This window comes from Pituophis catenifer, unplaced genomic scaffold, assembly GCF_029215685.1.
Source record: "Pituophis catenifer annectens isolate HBS135680 unplaced genomic scaffold, rPitCat1.0.hap2 SCAF_14, whole genome shotgun sequence".
NCBI classification, from domain to species: Eukaryota; Metazoa; Chordata; class Lepidosauria; order Squamata; family Colubridae; genus Pituophis; species Pituophis catenifer.
Window position 1 is genome coordinate 2,549,027 of NW_027256894.1, and position 22,666 is coordinate 2,571,692.

The 22,666-nt window shown below is 40.9% G+C and overlaps 1 protein-coding gene across 4 annotated transcripts in view; it reads right to left on the reverse strand.

Annotated features, from left to right (window-relative positions):
- Positions 1-211: 211 nt before the first annotated feature.
- The window catches only part of PIAS1 (protein inhibitor of activated STAT 1), a 74,497-nt gene continuing 52,042 nt past the window's right edge, over positions 212-22,666 (reverse strand). For 3 of the 4 annotated variants that reach the window (XM_070953946.1, XM_070953947.1, XM_070953949.1), the window contains 12 exons: positions 22,418-22,502; positions 17,676-17,723; positions 14,441-14,531; positions 13,092-13,226; positions 10,309-10,414; positions 9,872-9,945; positions 9,036-9,196; positions 8,584-8,714; positions 8,277-8,451; positions 7,097-7,239; positions 5,076-5,113; positions 212-4,469 (listed from right to left, as the gene is read on the reverse strand). In XM_070953946.1, the coding sequence (XP_070810047.1) occupies positions 4,173-4,469; positions 5,076-5,113; positions 7,097-7,239; positions 8,277-8,451; positions 8,584-8,714; positions 9,036-9,196; positions 9,872-9,945; positions 10,309-10,414; positions 13,092-13,226; positions 14,441-14,531; positions 17,676-17,723; positions 22,418-22,502 (1,484 nt within the window). In that variant the 3' untranslated portion in view covers positions 212-4,172. The remainder of the gene's footprint in view (positions 4,470-5,075; positions 5,114-7,096; positions 7,240-8,276; positions 8,452-8,583; positions 8,715-9,035; positions 9,197-9,871; positions 9,946-10,308; positions 10,415-13,091; positions 13,227-14,440; positions 14,532-17,675; positions 17,724-22,417; positions 22,503-22,666) is intronic. The other variant, XM_070953948.1, reaches the window with a different exon arrangement.

Sequence of the window (22,666 nt, forward strand, 5' to 3'; positions counted from 1 at the left end):
CAGTCATCCCACTACCACACCGATGTACCCAGATACCCATAAAGTGTTGTACAGCCTCTAGCTTGGCAGCCAGGGCCTCCTGGCAGAAATAGCAAGCTACAGCTAAGGCCCTTTTAATTTGCACTGGTTTTTGGAACAGAATTTTCATTACAAAATTACCAAGAATTTATCTCTTGCAAACCCAGTCTATGTATTGCACATACACGGCAAGTTAATCCACAAGAGAGAACATAATAGTTATTTATTACATCTAAAGATGTTTTACATAAACAAGTAACATTCAATAGCGTAAACCATTTCTCTTCCAATGCATGTAATAAATATTTTCACTTGGTACTTTTATACAAACTGACATTGGTCTACTATACATTTTTAAAAGCCACTTTTTAAAACTTGTTTGGCATGCTGTATGGAAACTTAGGAGAAAGTTTAAGGCAATGAATCACAGATCTGCGTTTATGGAATCACTTTTTCTGTTTTTCACTTTATATACACAGGTTCTTCCCTTTTGTTAATCAGAACAATTAACAGCAGCACACATGGGGCCTCTGGCAGTTTTAGTTCAAGAGAAATCAAAGCTCTTACCGAAGAAAAATAAAATAAGAAACCATAATTTCAAATTATGAAAAAAGCTATGAAATGTTTAATATAATGGGAAAGCTTAGCCAAAGTACAGCAGAATTACTAGTAAGAATCAGCTTCAGGTTGATACGTTAGTTCTGTTTCAGTAGAAAAGAAGAAACGTAGGAATGCAGTTAAAATACTGTGAATTTTGCTTGCAATTTTGGTTTTGCATTCAGGTTTTTAACCAGGAAAATGATGCATCTAGTTAATGCCCACAGAAGTGATTCAAAATCACTCTTATTATAGAAGACTCTTGCATCCATGTGGATACACACAGAGCACAACGTACACAAAGTACAAACAAGACGTACAAGTAATAAGCACACCCACACCCACCCACTCACTCTCCTGTCTGTGTGTGTGGGGGGGAAATAAGCCTCCTCCCCCACAAAAGCAAATATACAAAATGAAATACGTAGATCTTACACTGTCAAATTAAGCAAAACAGACCCTTTTGCTTCGCAGAAAAATTCTACAACTGTCAAAAATGAGTTTGGCAAGGACATCTCACTACAGAAGAAAATCCTGTAGTCGAAATATGTTGTAATTCCCAAAGTCTGATGCATGTTCTGACTTAATTAACTGCCCAGGTCTCATTTAGGTTGAAAAGATTTAGAGGAGGAGAACTGGCATTAACTCCCTCTGGTTCTCATTTGGGACGTTACTGAATATCTCACATTCAAACGATCAGGTGCTGCTTTCAGGTGCAACTTCTCCCATCCCTTTACAGCCAGAGAGAGGTGCCTTTTACTGGAGTACTAGCAGGAGGTACCTTTTGTTTCATAATTATCAAGTCAATTTAACGTGGAGGAAGTCCTATGTTTCCAGCAACGCCTAATTCTTCATTAGATTAGAAGCCAGATCAAAATTCTTCTGACAGATCTCAAGCCCAGAATGCACCTCGGTCTCCCTCTCTCTCTCTCTCTCTCTCTCTCTCTCTCTCTCTCTCTCTCTCTCTCTCTCTCTCTCTCTCTCTCTCTCTCTCTCACACACACACACACACACACACACACACACACACACACAAAGTTCAACACTCTCTCTACAAACCCACTCAAAGCAGTGCATAAATTCAGCTTCTTAAGGTAAATGCAGCAGGGGAGCCAGTATACATGCAGATCACAGTACGTATGATTCACAGTCAGTCCAAACAAACTTCACACGGCTACTTATGCCTGATGCATTTACTGTATATGTACTGATTCTCCATCACAAGTAAACAGAGCAAGACTGCAGCTCATTTTTACACATGCTGGGCCCACTCTCTCTAGCTTAACAACCTGGAAAGTGCACATCTTACAATGTGCTCTGGTGTGTTATTTGAACATATATTTTAAATATTTAACAAAAACAATTATTTGGACTTTTGCAAAAATGTCAGATCGAAGGCCACAGACTTTCAAGAGAATGGTGCCAATTCTGTTCTACAGCCATCCATCTGGCTATTCCCAATCTTCACTTGGAACACAGAGAGGATTAATTTTAAACGTTAGGTATAATTCTTAAGCCAGTATTAGTTTTAATGCCCCAAGCTATAGCAAATTTAGAAAATATTACTATTTTCTACTTGTTTCTTTAACTTTTACTGCCATTTAATAAATTAGAAACTAGCAAGGAAACATATTGGCCAAACATTAATAGAATACATGCATGGAACAGAATACACACCCTCGCTCTCACACGCACATATCTATAAATACATATATACACACGCATATACAAATAAACAAACATTCCTAAAATTCAAATTAAAATGTAAATGGCAAATGGGATGTATTTCAGAAAATCCAATATAACATTTCTGAGGTCAATATAAAAAAATCACTTAAGATTAAAAATTGGTAGCTTGTCACTGATTTAAGGTTCACTGAAAGAGAGGGAGCCTTGAAAAGAAGAGTTTGGAAAAAATGCTATCATTTGCAGACATGGTTCAAAGAAGCAGCTCATGTGCCTCCGGATTAAGACGAAACAAAAAGGCCGGCCTTGTTTCAGCACTTTGCATCTTCCTGCTGAAATCTGCATCGTTTTTAAACCTTGGTTTTAAAGGCGAGTTATAAAATCTTTTAATCTCAACATAGATTTTGGCATGAAGCAAATTTCACTTGTCATTCCCTGCCATTTTTTTTAAAATCTCCTTCCAATTTGCATGTTTTGTTATTTAATTGGGGGGGGGGGGGGGAAGAATGCTTTTTAAAAAATCAGCCAACTTGAAAAAAAAGCTTTCTAACTAAACATTCAACCCTCAGTATGGAATTTACAAATGCTAAAAGGGCCCACATCCTCCTTTAGAAGAATTTAACAGACAAGAAAAGGTGAACTCATTTAACGCATTTTGAAGGAAAGGAGAGGGACTATAATCTTGTAGATGTTTATTTTCCAATAAACTGCAATACAAAAGGAAGGACTTTTAATCATAATTTAATGGGCCATTATTTAGCCCAAGACTAGGGATTGTTTACTCAAATATTAGTTTTGCTAAATCCTACTTAATTCAATAGGCCACATTTTCCCAAGCCAAAAAAAAATGTTTTCTAGGATTGGACCTTGGTGCATATGATGGCCATTGACATTGTCAGCTGCACAATAAACTCATTGAAATTACATTATTCCTCTTAAATGTTGATGAGTTGGCTCTATTTAGTAAACACATTCTAAGAATTCCACCAATTTCTTTGTCTTTAGCACTCCAGACATAACCTTTCAATTGCCAGGGTAATGCCAAGGAACTATCGCAACCAAGTGTGCCCTCACTGGCACCTAGATTTTAAGAAGCCGTTTGGTCTCATCCAGCAGAGCGGAATTAACCCCTTAATGGCAAACAGTTAGCAAAGAGGAGAACTGTGAAATCTGAATTATGAGCAAACCAAGGCAGAGCTAGCTAATCAAAACAATCCAAAGAAGAAATATGGGTCCACATCAGAACAAACAGCCAAAAGACTTTCCAAAAAACCTACATCCAGCTGACACACGAGAAAACTCAAACAGCCTCTGTCCTACTTCAGGATAAACAAACAAGAGCAGAAAAGCCGGAAGTTCAATTGCAAACGTTGAATTTGTTTCAAAGCAAATGTGCAGGCAAACTTTCCCAATGGAGCAGGCCCTAAGGAAGGAGACATTTTCTCCAACTATTGTGGATGCCGTCTGTTTCCTCAAGAATCAGAAGTCCTCTATAACGTTCAGTGTTTCAAGCGCACCATTTTCCCCATTAGCACGGCTGTGAACAAACAAAAAGTTATGTGGTTCAGAATCAAAGCTTCAAAACAAGCCCACCAGCGCACAAGATAAATTGGGAGGGGAAAAGTCTTCCATATCCCAAGCAATTATGTTGGGAGCTTTTGCAATTTTTTTGTTTGTTTGTTTTTCACCAGTCAAATTATCTTAGGTTTATATACAAAAGTACAACTGAAAATATAGTTTTGTTCTCTGTACACGTCTTTTTTTTTTCCCTACAAAAAAGGAAAAATCTTATCTGCATTTCTAAACAAAAATAAGGTAAAACAAAATCGCAAATCTCTTCACCCACGAGTCCAGGGACACCTCAACTGAGCTCAGTCCAAAGAAATAATGTCTGGGATGACGCCGAAGAGAGACGCGGGGTCTGTGCTACCTCTGCTGGCCACAGGGTGGCTGTGGGCCTCCCGAATACTGGTGGAGGACACGAGGCTGCTGTTGCTGCCGCTGTTGCTGCCATTCGTGGCAGGGAGTGTGGCGCTCCCTCCGGTGTTCAGCTGGTCCAGGAACATTTGCGACGAAGTGTAGGGGAAAAACCGGGAGTGCAAGAGTTCTTGATCGTCGGAAGTGGAGACGGCGGCAGCGGCGGCTGCCAAAATGGAACTGCTGTAATGCTGGGGAGAAGATAACAAGGCAGCTGAAACCGGGGAGGGTCAAGGACACCCCGGCACTTCCTACTGCCAGCCCAAACATGGATCATTGGAGTGAGAGTCAGAGGCTTCCCAAGCCCAGGCCACGGAGAGGCCCCGGTAAATCTCAGCTCTGGAGTCGGGGCACCAGGGTGTGTTTCAATGTTCAGCAGCCACAGAGGAAGGCTGGAATACCAGTCCCAGCCTCTGGACGAAGGCCGAGGCCCCCTGGGAGCCCATCAAATGACAAGAGGGAAGAGAACGGGAGGAGCACGTCTCCTTTCGGAAGCTCACTGGCACCATTTTACACCACTTTTGTCATGCACTGGATGCCTGCACCAGATGAGGGCGTTTGAGTGGTATTTATGGTCTTGCAAAAGAGAATTTCTCAATCAATTTGTCAAATTCCCTCAGTAGCTAAAGGAAACTTTTAACCTGTACCTTTAACCATAAAGATGACAAGGATGGGTAGACAATTAGGGATATTATATTATGTATTGTTTTGAGTGTACTTCTGCACTCTATACTGCTGGGATCTTTTGGAGATTCTGGAAATATATGGACACACGAATAAATTAACACACAACATACCTGATTGTCTCCTGGTAAGAAGGAAAAGAAGTCCAAACCTGTGGGGAACAAAATGAAGATTTTTTTCACTTTCTTCATAGAAACAGAGTTGAGCAGAGAAAATGGCAACATCTGAGCCTGAACCAAATACAGGTAAGTCCTTGATTTATGGCCACAATTGAGCCCAAAGTGTTGTTAAGCAAGACAATTCATAAGTGAATGTTGCTCCATTTTACTACCTTTTTTGCCACAGTTGTTAGGCAAATCACTGCAGTGGTTAAGTCAGTAACAAGGTTGCTAAGTGAGTCTGGCTTTAGATTCTGACTTGGCTTGTCACCCAAAAATGATCACATGACTCTGGGACACGGCAACTGTCATAAATACGAGCCAGTTGCCAAGCACCTGAATTCTGATCACGTGACTATGGGGATGCCGCAACGGTCATAAGTATGAAAAACGGTCATAGTTCATTTTTTCAGTGCCATTGTAACTTCAAATGATCACTAAATGAACGGTTGTATGTTGAGAACTAGCTGTAACTCCTGGGAGATTATCTCACTTAACATATGATGACTCAAAATCATCAGCAGCTGCATCTCTTTCTCCCCCATCATTAATCATGGGGTGCATATATAAGCCGCCTGGGAAAACCAAGGGAAATCATCAAACCCCCTAAAAAAGCAAAAGTTAGAATATTTTGGACATGTCATGTGACACCCAGAAAAATATGGCATCATTCACTTAATCCTCCAAGGAAAGATTGAAGGCAAACGAGGTCCAGGCAGAAGAACATCATGGATTCAAAATCTAAGGGACTGCTTTGGACAAAATTCAGCAGCACTTTTTTGTGCGGCTGTTGATAAAAATAGGATCGCCAACGTCCAATGACAGATATGGTACAAGAAGAAGACGACATATAATGCTGGGAGAAGCCTCCAGAAGCACAAGGTGAGGTCGCATTGGTGCGCTAACCATGCCATCTTAAATCTGGCACAGATGGAGAGGGAGATGCAGTGGAGGTCCTGATCCAGGACCCGGAGGCCGCTAGGCTCTGCAGGAAGAGGAGACACAGCCTTAGGCGGAATCCTATCAAGAAACTTTGGCTATGGATTCTGAAACAGACCGAGGTCAGAAATGATGCATCTGGCTCTGATGGGGCAGCTCCCCCAGCCCCCCTCCCCCACAAAGAGTTGGCTCCTCACAACTCAGGGGCTTTCCTGGATATCTGGCCCTGCTTTGCAGAGTTATATTATGTGTCAACTGTAGCCTACCATGGATGGGGCACTTTCACTCATGTTTTAAACACTCGTGACTTGATTATTGCAATGTGCTCTCCATGAAAACCATCTGAATGCAGCCTTCTGGGTAGTAATGGATGCTGCACCTGAATAACATCCCCACTGCAAAAGTCGCACTGGCTGCAATAGCGCAATGATCTTCTGGATCCAACTTTGAAGTTGGGGACTGGCTACCTCTGTGCCCACCTACTGCAGGTTGAATCTGCCTGTCCAGTAAGCTCTGGACGAGAAGGGCTGCTCCGTGCACACAGTGTGCCCCCAAATATTTGGATTATCCATACGGTAGCATATTAATTAATAAATACAGAATAAAATATTTCTCTTTTCTCACAACTCTCCTATGACAAAAGGACTCTGACCCACAAAAGCCCAGGTCAATATGTGTGATTGTCTCCATACATCTTGGATGTTTCTGTTCCAAGAACTAAGAAAGTCACTGCAAAGTACATTCTGTCCTTTCAAGTAGGTTGCTTATTTTAACTAGACTGATCTGAAAATGATCGCAGCGAGCCCCTCTTGCCTCATCCACCTCTCAGACTGCAGGCCCAGAGCTTTTATTAAACATAAAAGCAAACTAACAGAATGCTTTGTGGGGTGGGGGAGAGAAATGACAGAATTCAGCCTAAGATGTAGTCCGCCTTCAACATCTTTTATTCCACAGAAAGGGCCCCAAAGGTAAGACTGGTCATTCCCCAGAGGATCCTGGCCTCAATCCCCAGCCTATCTCAAGGGTCAGCAGCCTACCTTGGAGGTCGTAAGGCATGGGAGTCATATGAAATGGGTGCCTGTAGTCCTGCAGAAGTGATGTGTTGATGTAGCTTGTGTCAACAGCTGGAAGGCTGGGAGTTCTCGAAACAGGAGAGACTTGGTGGGGCAGACTTAAAAGGCTAGAAAAGGAAAGAAAACTTGGAAGTCAAAGGCAGCTGTGGGTTCCTCCCACAACCCTCCACCCACAGCCACTGAGATTCAGAACTAGGTGCTTGGATTGCTCATCCTGCCAAATGACAAGTGCTTCCTTTGTCACTAAACAAGCTATGATTCTTTACTTCTCTTCCATGTCCTTTTTAAAATTAAGCCTTGTGCATTGTGCTGTTACCTATCAGCATTTCCGCAGCACACAGAAACAGAGGTTTCACCCATCAATTTCTCCTCTGTTATCTCCAAAGACCACTAGCCGTGGGACTGCCTCCCTCCCGTGGGAAAGGGTAAGTGGAATTCCCTGTAGAATTTCTGCAGCAGTCTTGTCAGGACATAAAACTGATTGGATCATACTTTTTTTCCTTCAGAAAATGGGGCTATGAAAGGCTGCCAGAGTGATTTGCAGATATGCCATCTATTTGTGCAAGCTTATGTTTATCGGTGAAGGACTAGAACGTGAAGGAAACTCTATTTGGTCACCCCCAAACCAGGCTTCAGTGGACATAATTTGGAGAAATAAAGGATCCCAAAATGAAAGTGAGAACTGCATCTGCACATCCTACAAGGAATCACGAATTGCCGAACAGGTAATAATCGACAATGTTGCCTGTTACGGTTGTAAGTCGTGCTGGTTGCAAAGTGGGACATCCAACAATCGGTCATTTTATGACTTCTTTGTGCCAGTTATATGCACCCGCTGTGGTCATAAAGCAACCTTCTTTGTCATTAAGTGAACCCATTGTTTGATATGGGGTGGTTTGCTGAAAAATGGAGCTAAACGCCAGGTTTTGGCATTAACTTTGTAAATTTGGGGGCACTGCAAATGCCTGTAAATGTGGGCTATTTGATGAGTGGCCAAATTCGGTCATGTGACAGTGGGGGAAGGGAGGCTGGCTGCTGTAACTTCAGAAGTGGGTCACAAGTACCTTTTGGGGTGAGGTCTATGGTAACTTTGAATTTAAGTCGAGAACTACCTGTCTCCCTCGAATTTTGGTCACCACCTCACCTCTTGCTGTTAATGGGTGACACAGGAGACAGTGATGGACATCTCCTCTTGATAGGTGGTTCCTCTTCCTCCTCATCTGATGAGCTGTCAAGGGTTAAGTCGATGACTTCAACCTTCTTGTTTTTGTTGGACTGATGAGAAGACACCTGATGATCCACAGAAGAACTTAAGCAGCCTAGGAACAGTCAAATGTTGAAATCACCGTAAGTTGAAGCCATGTGTCACCTAAGGAACAATTGTGAACCATACACAAAGCAGCAAAGAGGAAAAATGTTTAAGGAGGCAGACAAGTTATTGTGAAGCTCACCTTCGACACCATTAAAAGATGTTGTCACTTCTTGGGCCTCTTTTTTTGATCTCATAGGAGCCCATGACCCATCTTCCTTAAACTGAATTTCATCACAATCTGTGCAGTATTTCAGAATTTCCATAAACAACCTATAAAACAGAAGCTTCCTTAAAAATCATCCTGAATATACAGGAAGGTATATCTAATAAGCGATGTTCAACCTGTGAGACCTAAAATGGAAAGGCAGCATCAAAGTACAACTTCATACCTTTGACCAGTGTTTCTCAACCTTGGCAGCTTGAAGATGGGTGGACCAATTCCCAGAATTCCCCCGCCAGCTAGAAAACTGGGAGTTGAAGTCCACCCATCTTCAAGCTGCCAAGATTGAGAAATGCTGCCTCGGACATTTGCAGGAGGTCTCCATTGAACAGCTGATTCCCAACTATTCCCAACTTCTGAAAAGTACTCACCCATCAATTATTAGATGTTCATAGGGTGCTTTCTTGTCACAGACAGGACACACCCAAGTGGGTTTCTTTTCATTCATCTGTATGTACAAGGTGGCATCAAAACACTGAAGGTGTGAGCAAGTCAGAGACCTGCAAGGTATTGCTAGTCGCATTTTGCCAAGCTTTTAAAAGAAAAAACAAAGCGAATTGGATAATTAAGTCTGACATACAAACAAAAGTTGGTTTAACAAAAGAAGTCCTTTTTGGCCTATCTAGCTAAAGCAGAAAGGTGGGCAGGAGAGGTGAATGTATCCATTCACCTTCTCCTGCAGAGAATGACTCACCTTCCCAGGGTGGCATTCTTGCCAGATACGGTCAATTAACATTCAAAGTGACATTCTATAGTAGATACAGGTAGTCCTTGATTGCAACAGTTCATTTAGTGACCATTCAAAGTTATGGCACTGAAAAAAAGAGACTTATGACCGTTTTTCACAGTTATGACCTTTGCAGCATCCCCATGATCATGTGATCAAAATTCAGATGACTGGCAACTGAATTGGCAAATATTAATGACCATTGCCGTGTCCAAAGCTCACGTGCTCCGCTTTTGTGACCTCCTGACAAGTAAAGTCAATGGGGAAGCCAGATTCACTTAACAACCAGATTACTCTTATCAACCTCAGTGATTCACTTAAGAACTGAGGCAAAAAGGGTCATAAAAAAGGGCAAAACTCACTTAATAGATGTCTCACTTAACAACATAAATGAAATTCTGGACTCAATTGTGTTCATAAATCAAGGACTACCTGTACTCAATGCAACGAGGAAAGAATTTTAGAAATAAATACACTTACTGGGCATAGAAGAGAAACTCTTAAACTGGTTGTTGCTATTTCACTGTCAGGATCTGCTGTTAGCTTCTCTTTGACTGTCAAGAAGGAGAAAAACAAAATTGAAACTTTCATTAGAAGGTATATAACAACCAAATGAAGTGGGGGAAGCCACGATAGGAAGTTGATGCAGTCTATTTTGTAGTGTCCTTACTCAACTGAGGAAACAAACCTGACCGCCCCAGAAAATGGACTCTCTGACTGCAAAGAGGGCACAGCTCGGGCACCTTGAGAATCATAAGAAGCTGACCCAAGTTCCAGGATTGATTGATTGATTGATTGATTGATTGATTGATTGATTGATTTACTTCCTCAATAAAACAACAATAAGGGGGACCATTATTGCAGTGTCTTTCTCCTGTAATTTTTCTATACTTGGAGCTTGCATTCAGTAGACGTACTTAGCGCTCTCGAATGGTCGGGATTTCTTATGCCTTTTATTCGTAACCTCTGTAGCAACACAGACGAGGAGAGCTGCTTGACAAGGTAAACGGCCATCGAATAAGACTGCAGGGAAACACAAGAAAGAACCAGTCAGTCTAAATATCAGGAATGCATTTTATTATTTCCAAATCCCCATGAAGTTTGGAATTAGAAGCAAAAACTGGTTTTGGGGAGATATAGTAAATAATGGAAGTTATTTTTATTGTTTGACCTTAGAACAAATATAGAGGGTTAGGCTGTAGGAGGTTGTCATCTAACACATCATTGTGCAACCATCCAGCAGTTTCCCAGGAAAATGTATGAAATTACCATATCCAGGAAAGATAGGGCAATGTGGCTCCAAAGTAATTGAAATAATAGTTCATATTTCATTTTCTTGTAAGTACTAGAAGAATATTCATTACACATTTTCTTCTCTAACAAATGCCAACATCTGGCTGATAGATTTTATGTTTTGTATGTTTTATCCAACCAGCACAATCAAATCACTTTGGAAGTCACCACATTTGTTTTGAATGTATGTTGTGTTCATCAGCGATTGGTCAGAAGGATTATAAAACTGTTTTTTGATGATTGCTTGCATTTTCTGTTGTTTGTTTGGTATGTGGATTTAGCTTGCAGTTTTTATGTACAATAAGTACTTATAAACCTAAGATATATTGCTAGTTGAGAGGTGTAGAACTCTTGTTCAAAACTATATAAAGTCCTGATTGTCTCAGAAGGGGTAACAATAATTATCTCTATGCCATCTTCACCTATTTTATTATTTACAATTATATGTCAAGTCATATATCAAAAGCAAAAGAACATCTCTATGAACTATGGAATAAAGAACGATGTTTACTTGTTTCCAGTTCAACTTATTTCAGAGCCAGTTGTGATTCTTTGGAGGCAAAATAGAGGGGTACCAATACCATGTGTCTGTGTCTGCATACATACATGCTATATATACAGATGCATATACATATATACATTCCATTTCCCCTTTTTTCTTTTTCTAAATGGAACATAGTTTATTAAGCTGCCACGATTTGTAAAATATCTAACTTACACAGAGCTCTATCACACATCCCTTTAATGGTTCAATTTGGTCAAGAGCCAAAATAACATAATAACTCTTAAAGAAACAACTTGCCTCAGCTGGCTTTACAGAAATCCGATAAACAACAGAGAAAGCAGAACATCAAGCTTATCCCTTTTGCTTGGATTGAAAAACCAATGTCTGGAAATCCAAGCCTTGCACGATGAACCTTTATACAGGAATCTGACAGATTCCAGAAACATCCCTGGATTAGCCGCCAGGAGCAAACCCTGAAGTCATAGAATCACAGGGATGGAAAGAACCATCTACACCCCACCCGCCCCCAGGGTCAACTCTGAGGCTAGCCTGACCGAGGCCATTTTGGAGGCTTCAGTGCTGCCACAATGGGATAGGGAGGGGGGAATAGAGATAGCTGGAGTTTTGTAGCCAAAACAAAATAGCTTCCCCTGTGAACGAGGACATTCCCACAGGTGGCTGAAGAGAGGAGGAGTGAAGTTTCCAAGCAACCGGACAGCACCTTGATTGGACCATGTGACTGATGGTTTGAGAAAAGGGGGGAAACTTTTACTTTTCATGAGGTGAAAGCTGTGGGAACCTTCAGAGTCGGTTTTCCCGGGCCTGTTTTCACCTGCCTATTGGATATGATATCTCCCATAAAGGTGTTCTTTGAGGAAACTGCTTGCCTCGGAGTTCTGTTTGCTCTGGGTGTGCTACTTGGAACCCTGACACCCAGGTGTTGAAATCCAGGCTTAAGCATCTCCAACAGATACATGTCCAGCCTCTGTTTTGACTACACAGAGTAAATTGTCCCTCCCCTCCTCTCTTGATAATCGGTTCCACTCTTACATCAAAACATCTGAAAAAAAGATGCTCTTAAAATGACCAGATCTGCACCAGCAGGTTTACTTAGTCCTGCTGTTTTCCATTTGACTAGCACAGAGTGGTTTTCATTTACTCCCCTCAAGACCTCACTGCTTCTGGCAACTTGGCAAGTAATTAAATAGTACTTTTTTAGGGTTGTCTCTTCTTTTGCTTACACATGCAATTGGAATTGTTTGCCTGGCCAGTCTTCACGTAGCCCAATTATCTAAGCCTCCCTAACCAACATCCATCTCTTCCAACTGATGCCAAGATGTACTAAGACATAGCCAATCTACAAAATGCCCCAGAAGTATTTCTTTTTTTTTATTTATTTAAAAAGTTTTAACAATCATTATAACAATTTTCCCCCCTCCCACCCCTCCATCCCCCCTCTCCCTCCAACCCCCCCCTCCCCCCACCCACCCACCCCAGACTTTCCAGAGCAAAAACATAACAAACATAAGCTAAAATAATCGAACTTTCTGTAGTCTCCAAACTCCCCCTTGCTCTTTAACTCCCCCTTCAACTAACTAAACATATTCAAAAAGGAAATATAGGTTTCATTCATAAGCTATTTGTAACTTTTTAGTCCGATATTTGTTTTGAATATAGTCAATCCATCTTCTCCATTCCGATATATATCTTTCGTTTGTGTGGTCCTTCAAATACACTGAAATTTGGCCATCTCTGTTAAATTCGCTACTTTTAGTGTCCATTCTTCGATAGTAGGCAAGTATTTCTTGAAATCATTTTCAGACAAAGCTACTCTGATTCACTGACTACATGTAACAATCCTTTCTCCCGATAATTTTGCTTCGGAGCGAAAACATTACTTACTCTTCCTATTTCTGCAGTCCAAGAGACAACAATTGTGTTTGGTACTGTTGTGGATAGTCGCACCAGTGAAGTAATGTTGATTGGTCTGCTTGGTCGCTTTGGTTCAACCCCGTTTTTAGTTGGAGGAAGATAGCCCTGAAACACCAGAACTCAAGTTACCATTATGAAAATGGCCATGGAAAGCAGGTGTGTCAAACACAAGGCCTGCGGGCTGGATCCGGCTTGCGGGGCCGTCCTGGAAAATGTAAGGGGCCAGCCCGCGTCGCTTCGGCCCAGTCTACCCAATGCGAAGAGGAAACATCAGGCCAACGTGGCTTTGGCCCAGTCTACCCAGCGCAAAGAGGAAACATCAGGCCAACGTGGCTTTGGCCCAGTCTACCCAGTGCAAAGAGGAAACATGCCAGTAGTTTGGGGATTGGCCTCCTGCTGGCCATGCCCACCCAGTTGGCCACCTACCCCCCCCCCCCCGAAGTCAACCACGGCCCTAATGCGGCTCTCAATGAAATTGAATTTGACACCCCTGATGTAAAGCAATGTCTTCCTTTTCATAACCTTGCTCAAGCCCACGTCACTATTTGAAGTAGGTCATTATGTCCCTTTTGTTGGTAGGAAATTAAGATGAGATCCATACACCCCTAACTTCCCTTTATGAGCTAGGTTGATAGAGATTGACAGATAACTATAACTAGTCAAAGGTCAGCGTTCATTTCATACTACAAAAAAGCCAAGGAAGAGAAGAAAGTCAATTCTCAGGCACTGTTGAATGAAATAAGTTATATGAGAAAAATCAAGTTTTTTTTTAATTTTTTAAAAATCCCACTTAATATACACAGAGGACTTGAAACAGATGAGCTGACCCACCCTGCCTAGTTCAAAAGCTAAACAAGATCAGGCTTTATTGGTGCTTATTTGTAAAAAAAAAAAAAAAAAAAAAGATTCAATGAACATGCCCATGAAGTCACCAGGAGGTGAGCACCAACTCATAGGAGACCAATCTGTATGGGATGAGAGACCAATAGGTCACCCCAGGGCAGTGGGCTAAACTGGGAAGTAAAACCAAAGAATCCTATAAGAAGGGAATAGTAACCACTTCCATCCTGTTAACTAAAAAAGTCGTCAACTAGTCATGTTTGTAATATCACCAGAAATTGAACTTGACTCCCAGGTGACTTTACCTCAAAAGAACTGTAAAACAGAATAACTCAATTGACTTCTGCATGTCAACCAATGTACCACTGAAGCAAAGATCACTATAAGGACGGTTATGCCACAAACCATCCACATAGTTCCCACATGGATTATTTTATGAAAAAGAAGATCATAATAGTAAGATTTGGGGAGATACTTACAGGAAGGCTACATGGTTTTCCATTAACTTTCACACAAAGATTTGGCGGGAAGTGATCTTCTTGTGGGCAACTGGTTTCAGATAAGCAAAACCTAAGGATATTACAAAGTTCAGTTATATTTTATTTTATATTTCATTTATTTTCATCCCATAAAAATAACTAATTTTGCCCTAATTTTGTCCCCTATTTGCCCCCCAACGACAATCCTGTGATTATAGATATGTATGTATAGGTATGCATATAATGAATGACATTTAGTAATATTGTGCAAAGATTTCAGAATTTAAGAGAGAGATATCCTTAATATGGATCTCCTGTGAGTCACTGTACAGGTAGTCCTCGATTTACGATCACAAGGGAACCCAAACTTTCTGTTGCTAAGTAAAACGTTTGTTAAGTGTGTTTGCCCCATTTTACGACCTTTCTTGCCACAATTGTTAAGTGAATCACTGTAGTTGTTAAGTGGGTAACACGGTTGTGAAATGAATCTGGTTTCCCATTGATTTTGCTTTTCAGAAAGTTGCAGAAGACGATTCCATGGCCCTGGGACCCTGCACACATCATAAATATGAACCAGTTGCCAAGTGTGTGGATTTTGATCATGTGACCATGGAGATGATACCATAATGGTTGTAAGTGTGAGAAACAGTCACAAGTCACTTTGTCAGTGCTGTTGTAACTTCAAACGGTCAGTGAATGTACTGTTATAAGCCGAGGGCTATCTGTATTATCCTATCATACCAAGATTGGAGAGTAGCATATTATATAGCAATAACAACGGCACTTAGACTTATATACTGCTTTACAGTGCTTTACAGCCCTCTCTAAGCCCTCTCCTTTTGCAGATACAACATTAGACTGGCAACCTTAAACCAATCCCTTCCTCTTAATTAGATCTGAAGCCCACAAGATAGTTTTAAAGACACTCTAGGTTCCATGCTCCTTTTGTCTTTTCTTTGTGAGGTCAGCCCTGGAGGCCACCTTTTTCTTCGGATCTTCAGGGCTGCCACACTTAGTGCTGTGGAAAATTGGGAGGGGGGATTGCATGGAGTTGCAGATATCTAGCCATAACAACATTCTTTTCTCTGGGAGTCGAGGTCATTCTGCTTGCACCTGGAGTGGCATGATTGGGAGGCATCTCCAGTTGGGACGGTGCATTGATTGGACCATGGGATGGACATGTGGGTGATGGATGGAGCAGGGATTTGGACTTCCTTTTGGGTGGGGAAAACCTGAAAGCTTTCAGATTTGAGTTTTTCCAGATGTGCCAATATGACAATCTCTAATAAAATGGAACTTTGAGGATCTTTTAGCCTCAGAGTCTTCTTTCATTGGGGGTGTTACTTGGAACCCTGACATGTGACTGCACATAAAAATATGAAAGCTATTGAGGGTATGATCAACACTGCCAAGGTAGCTATAACTTATGCCAGTGTTTCTCAACCTTGGCAAGTTGCAGATATCTGGACTTCAACTCCAGATATTTAACTCTTAAACTGGCTGGGGAATTCTGGGAGTTGAAGTCCAGACATCTGCAAAACTTGCCAAGGTTGAGAAACACTGACCTAGAAAACATGCTCTCACATTTCCAAACATGCTTAGTGATCAAAATGCTGGAGAATCCTGGCTTAGGTATATTTTTAGGTTGTTGATGGATGCAGCCTTGGTTTTCTTAGATAACAGCGAGGCACATAAAAAACAGCCCTTTTCTAAAAGCAGCCCATGCCCCACAACCCAATGGGACCCTTGTGGGTAGATTGGTGAGATTACTTCAGGTGCACTCCATGATTCCCTGCCATCAACCAATCCCTGGGTAATGGAGAGAACCCATGAGAAATGGTTCCTCTGTCACGCAGTTTGCAGAAACCTGCAGTTCACGTTCTGGGTCATGCCAAGGAAGTCCGCCCACAATTCCAGCAACTAGAGCTAAGGATATAGATAAACACTGGGTGCCTCTTCCACCCAAGCCTGCGCTGTGAAAACAGCCACATTTTATAGAGCATCAAATGTCTTTCACATTCTTTGGGAATTTTTGCTGCTACATTGATTCATCCTTAAGTGAGATTCTCCAGCTTAGAGTGTAGCTCCACTCTACTTACAATTAGGTGTTTCTTGTCAATGATTATTCTGCAACCCAGCCTGACCTAGAGTCTCCTTTAGGGTCTGAGGTGGTGCCAATCCAAGAGGCTGGCAAAACAGGAGCCAGGTCTCAAGGGACAGAATTCTGCCTGCAGAATTCATAAGGCAGCAGGATTCTAGCTTCTCACAATTATTACTTAAGAGAATAAGTGGTTACATATTAGATACAGATACTTTCTCATTTAGTGGCTACACTTGAGACTGGCAATTTGGTTGTTAAATGAAGTGGTCGTCAAGTGACACCACAACCGTTATGTCCTTATTTGAATTTTCCTTTGCTTTACCCTGCAAAGGTTCTCATCATTGTTGTAACTGTGAACAGTCACTAGTCAGTCGCTAAACAAGGACTACCTGTATTTAATTATAACCCAATAAATAAGCAGGCTTATTTATTTATTTATTTATTTATTTATTTATTTATTTATTTATTAGCAGGCTTATTTATTTATAATCAAGGGAAGAAAGGTGAATTATGCTTAGATCTGCACTTAACAATCTTCTTTTGTGCTGAGCTTGAAACTTCAGTATGGATTTAAACATCAAAATTGTTATGCAAATTATTAAGAATGAAAAGAGCTTACAGAAAAACCCCACCACTACAACTGCTAATTTAAAAATAGCCGGTGAACTTCATCAAGCACCGTCAATGGCTCCTACATCCTCTTCTTGAAGGTAGAGACAGCCTATGGAGTCCTCCAGCAGCAGATTAATCAGGGAAAAACCCAGTTTCCCTGCTGGAGCTAAATGTGAAAGCAACCAGTGAAGGAATGGAGCTTTATTTGCTGCTGTTACGCACTTTGGTGCCTGTTAGATCCACTGGACTAAATATCCCAGCCAGAATAGGCACAATATGTAGACTAAAGATGATTAGACAGTCCTGAACAACCAGATAGGATGAGGTGTGGGAGGACTGGCTTATACTATAGGATAGAAGAGAAAAAGATAAGTGAAACCGAATAAAATTATGTAGGGGAACCTTTATATGCATACTATCAGTTTGCATAATTTAAGCCAGTTGTAGACACAATATTTGGCACAGAATGTGAAGGAGAAGGGAAACACCATATTGCAATTGGATTATAGGAAAAACAATTACCTTAACTGGACCTGCACAGTGAAATCACATTTGGTTCCAGAAATATCCCTAAAAAAGACATTAGACACTGATTAAATACAGTTCGTTAAAATAATCCATTACATCATTTAAACAAGTAAAGCTTGAAACAGAATATGCCAACACCAAACTAGGTTGAAATGCACTGCAAATGGCACACTTTATCGGATCCAAGCTGCATCCTCCTTCTTCAAGCCCCTTCCTACTTTCTGAACAGAATACATTGACAAATAGTATTTATATGGTTCTGGCATCATTTTAAATTATGAAAATGCACCTACTCTGAACATGGGGGTCAGGGCACTCACGTGCCTCCCAGTTAGCAGCAGAGTGTGGGTACATTGACTTGCAAACAGCTTGCATAGAACAGCATGATCGCACTTGGGGTAAAATAATTGCACTTGTGCCATAAGTGGTCAAGACTTGTGAACTACTAGATAACTAAGAGGAAAGGTTACAAAAATAAAGGGCAGAGATCCCAGGAGTGGCAAAGCAAATGTAAAAATGCCACTCAGACAGCAAAGGCTTTTTGGTCTGGTTGTTGTACCAGCCCTTGGCAAGCATCTACAAGGAAAAAAGATGAAGCAGCATGAGGCAATGTGCCCCCATACATTTTATCTTCAAATGCCAGGTTGGGAAAAATGGGCCTACCATATTTATGAAAACTGCTGGATTATGGAAACACAAAGACTCTCTGGAGATGAAGAACAAAGCACTTAGAACATCCAAAATCAGAAGCCGGTGCGTGTATCTCTAGATATATAAGTAGCTGTGTGCTTGTGCACAGCAAGAGAGATTTCGACCAAATTAAAGAGAATTTACTACGAAAAGAACATGGGTTCTACTGTGCATCTTATGGGAAGAATGCGCTCTTTAAGAATGCAAGAATCTCATATCCCATGAGCCAAAAACTTGATCTGAGGAGGCTACTTAAAAATAATGACATGAATTGCCAGATGAAGTTATGTTTGCTTTCCTTTTGCTGTGTCTGCTCTAACATTTTAATGTACCAAAATCAGATCCAAAATCCATGAGCAGGAATCTTAAATGGGAACAGAGAAATTAACTGAGCAAACAGAAACCTCTGTTTTGAAATCTAAAGAGAAACCCTATTTACTCTGCAAAAGCAGATCAGAGCATTTTATCCAGCAAGAATCAAAAGCTGTACAGTGGCTTGGAGATGCAAACAGTGACATAACTAACCAAAAAGCCTCTCTCTCAAGAAAATGAGAAATGGGCAGTCTAGGAAAAGACTTGAGAAAATGGTGGAGCCCAGAGAGTGGGAAATGACGGCATCCTCAGAAAAAAAACAGGAGAAATCTTACAGACAGAGTCATCAAGGATGCTGGCAAGAATTCAGTTTACTTGGCTAGAGAATCAACTGCTCCAAAGTTTAAAAATAAAGATTTCTTTGTTGATCTTGACAGAAGCTGCAAAGGGCAGATTGCAGTGTCAAGGAAGTCTGCAAAGATTCTAATAAAAGAAGCAATGGCATTGCATGTTAAGAATGTACTGTACTCACCAGATTTGGATTCTAATTTACGTGTCGCTTATGTAGCTCTAAAGGGATAACTGAGTGGGATTTGTTGATGGAAGTTGTTCAGTAACAAGTAAGGTGGATGAACCTAGACTTTTCAGAGAGCATTTCCCAAGGATCTGAGAATTTTTTGAAAAACCAACTGAGCTTATAAAGTTCATGAAACAATGTAAATGGAGAAACTGCACTGAATTCTGGCACAGGAACTAGACCACTGAAATATAAAGCAAACCAGAATGAAACAAAGAGAAGAACTGGCCATACAATTCAAAACTGCAACTAAAAAACAGCCAATCAGTGCTGCTTTATGTGTTTATGTTGAAATAGCCTCAAAAATGACATACAAAATATGTAACCAGCATGGAAAATCTAGAAAATGAAGCATAGCAGCGAGATAAGTGGCTAAAAAAATCTATAATGCTCTCTGATACGCTGATCACTGAGTCAAATGGAGAAAGCAAATATCTATAATTTCTTGGCTGAAGGATGGTACAGTATTTTTGCCATTTCTATCTGATAAAGCACTGGGGGAAGAGAATTTCAAACAATTTGCTGCTTGTGTAAGAAATAAATCTGAAAAAAGCTATTTTTAATAACGGATCAAAATGTATAAAGATCTATGATTATTTAAAGAACAATGGGATTATTGATAAGAAACATATCCCTTTATAACAGAAAAAAATATAAATAAGAAAGAATTGTTGATCATTGGACACGTGTTTGAACTATGCAGATTGATTCAAGCCCCAATCAAAGTGATGGAGAGAAACTATTTCAGCAGCTAACATCCAAAATAAGACTACTCACATTTTTTTAAAAAAAAGGCACTCCTTATAAACTGTGGTTCAACAGAAAACCCACTATAAATCACACTGATATGCTTTGATCTAAAACAGATCAAACATGCTGGCTGGGGAATTCTGGGAACGGACGTCCATACATCTTCAAGTGACCAAGGTTGAGAAACAAAGACTTAAAGAATATTCTTACATTCTCAAAGCAAAATGTAAGAAGCTGGACTGTAGAAGAGAACAGTCCCTTCCACAGTACAGTAGTCCTCGACTTACAACCACAATTGAGCCCACAATTTCTGTGGTTAAGTGAAACATTTGTTAAGTGAGTTTTGCCCCCTTTTACGACCTTTCTTGCCACCGATGTTAAGTGATAAACTAGTTGATAAATTAGTAACCTGTTTGTTCAGTAAATCTGGCTTCCCCATTGAAGCCCCATTGCTTGTCAAAAGGTTGCAAAATGGGATTACATGACCTTGGGACACCGCAATGGTCATAAGTGTGAGCCAGTTGCCAAGCATCTGAATTTTGATCACATGATCATGGGGATATTTCAAAGGTCGTAACTGTGAAAAACGGTCATAAGTCTCTTTTTACAGTGCCGTTGTAACTTTGAATGGTCACTAAATTGTGAGTCGAGGACTACCTGCAGTCTTTCTCTTTAATTTCAACCCAGCCTCATCGAGGATGTCAAAGCTGAGGCTGCAGAAGAAGTAACATGTTGCAGGTGAACATGATCCACAGTTATGGCGTTCACAGAGCTCTGGCAAAGGGACCCAATCCCTGAGAAGGGGATGCCAGAGTCAGAGGGGAAGGGAGATAACACAAAGCTGCCAGCTCATGAGGCTAAGAAATGGAAAGAAGCTACAAGGCAAGAGTGGTGTCCCTTGTGGAGCCACCCGGTGCTGATTTGAAGTTTAAACTTTCAACAAGGAGCAACTCTGAACTAATTGGACACAAACAGGATGAAAGGCAAATCTATACTCCAGGACTTGTTCTTCTATTAGGGTAGACCAGTTAGTCCAGCAGAAAGAAAGCTATAAAACCACCGTTCTCTACTGAGACTGAATATGTTTTAGTCAGTGAGGCCAGCCACAAAGCCAGGTGAAACGGAAGGGCTGACACCAGGGGAAGGTATAAATTGCTACAGGACTTTGAAACTAATGAAGCCATGCCTGTAGCAAACTTTACAGACAAAAAAAACCCCTACATCTGATTTTCACAAAAAGAAAGGATTAATTTAAGAGTGAAGAACATTCATGTTATAGGTGTGATATACAAGAGTAAAGAGTTATTTGGTCTGCAGCAGTGTCTTACAGGGCCAATGGTGGCTGATGCAGTGACTTTTTTTTCTCTTTCCTCTCTTCAAGATATAGTTTAGATAGAAATGACATGATATACAATGATAGACGTTGAGAAAAAGTGCAGAGAAGAGCAACCAAGAGGATTAGGGGACTGGAGGCCAAAACATTTAAAGAACGGTTGCCGGAACTGGGTATGTCTAGTTTAATGAAAAGAAGGACTTGGGGTGACAGGATAGCAGTCTTCCAGTATCTCAGGGGCAGCAAAGAACAAAGAAGAGGGGCTCCGCCTATCCTCCAAAGCACCTGAAGGCAGGACGAGAAGCAATGGATGGAAACTAATTAAGGAGAGATCCAACCTAGGACTAAGGTGAAATTTCCTGACAGTGGGAACAATTAATCAGTGGCATGACTTGCCTTCAGAAGTTGTGGGTGCTCCAATATGGGAACTTTTTTAAGAACAGACTAGGCAGTCACTGGTCTGAAACGGTATAGGGTTTCCCCAGACATCTAGGTTGGACTAGATGACCTCCAATGTCCCTTCCAACTCTGCTATTCGGTTACTCTGACATGTATTTCTTAATCTTTTTACTTCCAAGGGACCTTAATGCTTCATCTGTTCCTATTTATCAGCAGCTGGGCTAAGCCCGTTCTCTGCGCCCAAAACAACTCTATTATGAATGGCTTCCTTTTCAAATGGGATGTTCTGCAACCATTTCTCAGTATTCTTCAGCTTATGTTGAGGAACACATCCTCAGAAAGGGCTCCCGTTAACTTCAAATTTCCAACAATTCAGGACCGGAGTCTTCAAATTAACTTATTCTCCAAATTCCTGTCATATCAGAATGATGCTATGCATATTCTATTTCCAATCCCTCCCATCTAGCTCCATCTCCAAATCTCTATTCCTTTGCTCATTCCACAAAGCCACATTAAATATTAAAGCTTTGCACTGCACCTCTATCATACCCCAAGACCACCTCATCCTCATTTTAAAAAAAGTCCTGCCCTACAATTATAAACACACCTCTTAAAAAGTTTACCACATTTTGCAAATCAGAAGCATTGCACTAAAACAGTGGGATGACCACTTACATGGAACTGCTGATCTGTTGCACTTGCTGTGGAGTCAGGGCAAATGCAAAGCAGGTTTCCCGAAATCTCTGGCTATTATCTGATGCTAAAGAGAAGTCAAGAGATTAAGTGAACATGATTATTTTTCTTTATATAGACAATTCCGCCATCGTTTTAGGAAAGTTAGCATCAACCCAACCTTAGGTTATCTTCTAGGGCAGTGTTTCCAACCATGGCAGCTTTAAGATTGGGCTGGGAAACACTGTCCTA